The sequence below is a fragment of the Pundamilia nyererei genome, unplaced genomic scaffold (assembly GCF_000239375.1).
Source record: "Pundamilia nyererei isolate P.nyererei 1_Seehausen unplaced genomic scaffold, PunNye1.0 scaffold00030, whole genome shotgun sequence".
Classification (NCBI taxonomy): Eukaryota; Metazoa; Chordata; class Actinopteri; order Cichliformes; family Cichlidae; genus Pundamilia; species Pundamilia nyererei.
This window is the reverse complement of record NW_005187431.1, coordinates 4,735,412-4,739,601: the sequence shown is the minus strand read 5'-3', so window position 1 is coordinate 4,739,601 and position 4,190 is coordinate 4,735,412. Positions and strand designations below refer to the sequence as shown.

The 4,190-nt window shown below is 42.4% G+C and overlaps 1 protein-coding gene across 1 annotated transcript in view; it reads right to left on the bottom strand.

Moving 5' to 3' along the window:
* Positions 1-2,497: 2,497 nt before the first annotated feature.
* The window catches only part of abhd5b (abhydrolase domain containing 5, lysophosphatidic acid acyltransferase b), a 4,559-nt gene continuing 2,866 nt past the window's right edge, over positions 2,498-4,190 (bottom strand). The window contains exons 4-6 of the mRNA XM_005728925.1: positions 3,989-4,100; positions 3,713-3,893; positions 2,498-3,517 (exon numbers count right to left, since the gene is read on the bottom strand). Coding sequence (XP_005728982.1) covers positions 3,398-3,517; positions 3,713-3,893; positions 3,989-4,100 — 413 coding nt within the window. The 3' untranslated portion in view covers positions 2,498-3,397. The remainder of the gene's footprint in view (positions 3,518-3,712; positions 3,894-3,988; positions 4,101-4,190) is intronic.

Genomic DNA, 4,190 nt, shown 5'->3' with positions numbered 1-4,190 from the left:
ACCTTTTTTTTTATTCTACACTGATTTCACTCCGCACAATCTTTTCTGTTGTGCAAATGTCTGTCTGGCTGCTACTTCTGTGGCTAAAAATAAACGCCCGGACTGTAAATATCATCAGTCACCGATGAGCTAACTATTATTGTTCGGATTGTTCGGAGGGGAGTGGAGCTGCCTGTGAATGATGTGAATGATGCATGCATCTAATTACATTGTTTGATTGCCACATGAAAAATTAACTTAATTGTCTGTCAAAGTGGTGATTGATGCATTTAGCTAAGCAGATGTTTTGGACTCCTGGAAAACTGTCTGATGGATTAACTCCACATAAAAAAAAAGAAAAGAAATGTATGCAGAAAAGTGTTCGAGCATTGAGCAAACTTACAGCTGTGCAACCCGGAAATAGTCAGAATAATATGCAACATTACTGCAGTCTTGTAAATAAATGAAACACCAATTTTCCTGATGCTTTGGCAGCTCCAGCCTGTGTGTGTTTCTGCTGATTAAAGCGACACCGAGAGCCGATGGCTGGCGGCAGCAGTGGCACAGTGTGCACTTCTGTAGGCGCACACCTTTTATGTGCAGTTATTTCAGGCCCTCAGGCTTTCAATTATATCCAAACCCAGTATGAAAGCTCCTGTCACTTCTCTCACTTGTTTCCCTTTTTTGTAATGAAATGATTTCATGTCCATGTGACTGAGTGGGTGACAGAGAGAGACAGAGACACGATGAGTAAGCCTCCAGGTCTATTAAGCAAGTGAGGACAGTGGTCTGTGCTCATGGTGTGTGTGTGTGTGTGTGTGTGTGTGTGTGTGTGTCCTCAAAAAAAAAGCAGTGCACGTGGAGCCCCTGCTGAACGGTCCTCGCTTCTTTGATGATGAGCCATCCGACGTCTTCAAGAAAAACAAACAACCCATAATCACCCCGTCCAACCACAGCATCGCTTCCTGCAGGTCCACAATCTAAACGACTCCGTCTCTGTGGCTACCCTGTTGCCAGGAGACAGTTCGGGTGGGCCGGGTTGATGTCTTAGTAATGATGGAGACGGGCAGAGCTAACAGAGGGGTTACATCGGTAAAGGCAGAAATAACATTCAAATAATCTCCTGCTCAGTCTAGTGAAGTTACTGAGCAGGGAAATCTTCTTCCCATGCTTCCCACCTTCTACCCATGCTGAAGGTGAAAGTGCAAACTTTCACCTTCAGCATGCCGCTACAGCATTAAAGTTTTCTTGTAAACAAAACTCAGGCTATACTTTATATTTAGCTTCTAATCAAAGATACGGGGTCACCAAAACAACCCTGACTCATCAGGGCACGGACACCAGACCTCTGTGGGGTGGTAGATGGCGCCTCCGTGAATCATCTTTGCACAACATCGCTTATGCTTAATAAGATCTGTGGAGTTTGGGGGACATCTTGATTCTTTGTCCTTTAATTTCAGTGTTAAACAAGCCTTTATGAAGCCGCCTTTTCCATCTGATAAAATATCACCCAAATTAGTGATGCGGAAAACTAGTCAATGCATTTCTTACTTCTAAATTCGATGTGTACTTCCTTGTTATCAGGTCGTCCAAAAAGCTCCCTGAAGAGTGAGGAGTCCTAACAAGGACTTTCTGTAAAAAGTCTTGAATAACCAGACATCATTATATCTTAAAGATCTCACAGAACTATATTATCTGAAAATAACTGGTGGTGGCAGGTGGCTGCTCCTCCCTGAGCCTGGTTCTGCTGCAGGTTTCTTCCTGTTAAAAGGGAGTTTTTCCTTTCCACTGTTGCCAAGTGCTTACTCATAGGGCTTTCTCTGTATTATTGTAGGGTCTTTACCTTACAATATAAAGCAGCCTGAGGTGACTGCTGTTGTGACTATTAAATAAATTATAAATAAAACTGAATGATTAATCATGCTTGTATAGACTCAGGCTTCCTGGGGATTTCCCATGATGCACTAAGCACTTGAACTCCACTCTCGGTGCATTTATATGGTATCCCATCATCTGCCTATCAAAATGATGACTTTTCTCTCTCATAATTTGTATTTTTTTCTGATCGCTGTGTTTTTTTTCTTCTCTTCTTTCACTCTCCCATCTTAAAGTGGAAATCTTCTTCCCTATCCCATTCTTTCCTTCCTTACACTGTAGGATCTGTATGTTTCAATATAAAGCAAGTTGATAAATAAAATCCATAAATTTAGCTCAGTGCAATTTTATTTTACTTTGTGCTGTTTCTCAGTGCATTTCCTGAATACCTCTTAAGGTGCAGCAGGGTGTATTTTCCTGTTGGGGAGAATATCTCTTTGCCATAGCTGGGTCTGTAGCAGTGTTTTGGCAGGTTGTGCATGTAACATCCAAATATATGCCAGGACCTAAGGTTTCCAGGCAAACTGAAATAATCATTGTTGTTCACTGCGCCTGTCAGTGGTTTTAATGTTGCGGCTGATGTGTGTGTTTTGAATTGTGTAGTGTGTATTTTGATGCAGAAAATTACAAAAGAAGATGAAGCTTTAATTTCTCCAATTTACTGAGTTATACAATAAACAGGGTTAAAAATGGATTTAAATGGAGTGTACAATACGACCGGAAAAAGAGCAAACAAAAGGACAGATAATAGTATTTTTGCACACTCACACATTCACAAATTTAATGTCTCACAGTAACATGTTTCCTTCATGCTGATGGGTCTTTGAACAGAAGTCCTATTTTTAGTCCAGCACTCATCTCTGACCCTATTCTGTCACTGCAGTTGTGACTTAGCAGCAAGCCGAGCGACGTACTGCTCTTAGAGCATCACTGTCCAGGTCTCCTGAGTAGGTCACTCAACTCAATATGCATGTGAGGTTACTTTGTGTGGGATTCGCTGGCACGAGTGTGCAAAACAGAGAGGCGCTGATGCACGCACGCTGTTACTGTGCTGCCACCTGCTGGTCACTTCCCACACAGTCACAGCGGCTCTTCTTAGAAGTGAAAAGGTTTCCTAAAAATCCCATCCAGCCCTTTGCCCCACTTACTTCTCCCTCATATCTCTCACAGAGCGGGTGAGGGGTCAGAAAAGGAACAGTCTGTTTACTTTGTCTAGATCCATACAGAAAACAACTAATTCCCTTGAGATGACATTTCTTCATTTTTTTGATAAGAGTTTCCCAACAAGTTCTAGGAAAAATGTTAGACCCAGCTCCTCTTCCCACAATCTCAAAAACATTTAACAACAAATGCAACACTGGCTGCATTTCACAATTATTTACAAAATTGTTGTATGTGCTTGAGGCAGGATAAATAAACCTGTGGCACCGTCTGACTTCAGACGCCGGGCCTCATGGAGTATTAGACAGATAATGAGGAATCCTCAATCCAGCACTGATGAAGAGTCTTACAGTATAACACTTCTCTGGCTCTGTGTGTTTTCTCACTGCTCTGTTCCTTCCCCTTTCCATTTCTCCTCCGTCCTGGCGAGAATCTGAAGCACCGTCTGGTTGAAGTCCTCAGGCTGGTCTGCGAAAACATAATGGCCCGCTCCTCTGATCACCTGACAAGCGCACACACAGTGGATGCGAAATAGTTTTGAGATAAAGGTGCCACCGTTCCACAAGGCAAATAAAAGTAACTTGACATACATTCAGGCAGATTTAGGCAATAAAAATGCTTAAAATCTTGCTTAAAATGTATTTTGAACCTTGTACTGACAAAGTTAAAGGTGCAAAATGTAAAATAGAGAACCTACTCGGATTTCCACATCTGGCCTGGTTTTCTTGAATGCATATCCAGAGTGGCTGTCAATACTGGACCGGGATCCATAAATGAAAGAAATAGGAATTTCAACCTGGATCTGGCCGATCCTGTCTAGCATGGGCCTCTTAGCCCAGCCGTAGGGAACGGTCATGTTCTTAAAGGCTGTCTCGCCACTGAAATGAAAAAATAGAAAAGAAAAATGCACAAGCTCCTAAGATCTTCTGAGAATGGACATATTTGTGCACGGATGGTTTAAAATGTTCGTCACCTCGGAGTCTGGGCATTCAGATGATAGATGTAGTCACACACAGTGTAGTCACTGAACACAGAGGAGTATTTCTGCTTGAAGTCTGACCTGATGGTCTGGACGAGCATCGGGCCTAAAAGAGACGCACAAGAAAAGAAGGAGATTTAGTTACAGTTCAGACCTTTGAATAGAACAATGGCACCTCAAGCAGACGTTTGATGTT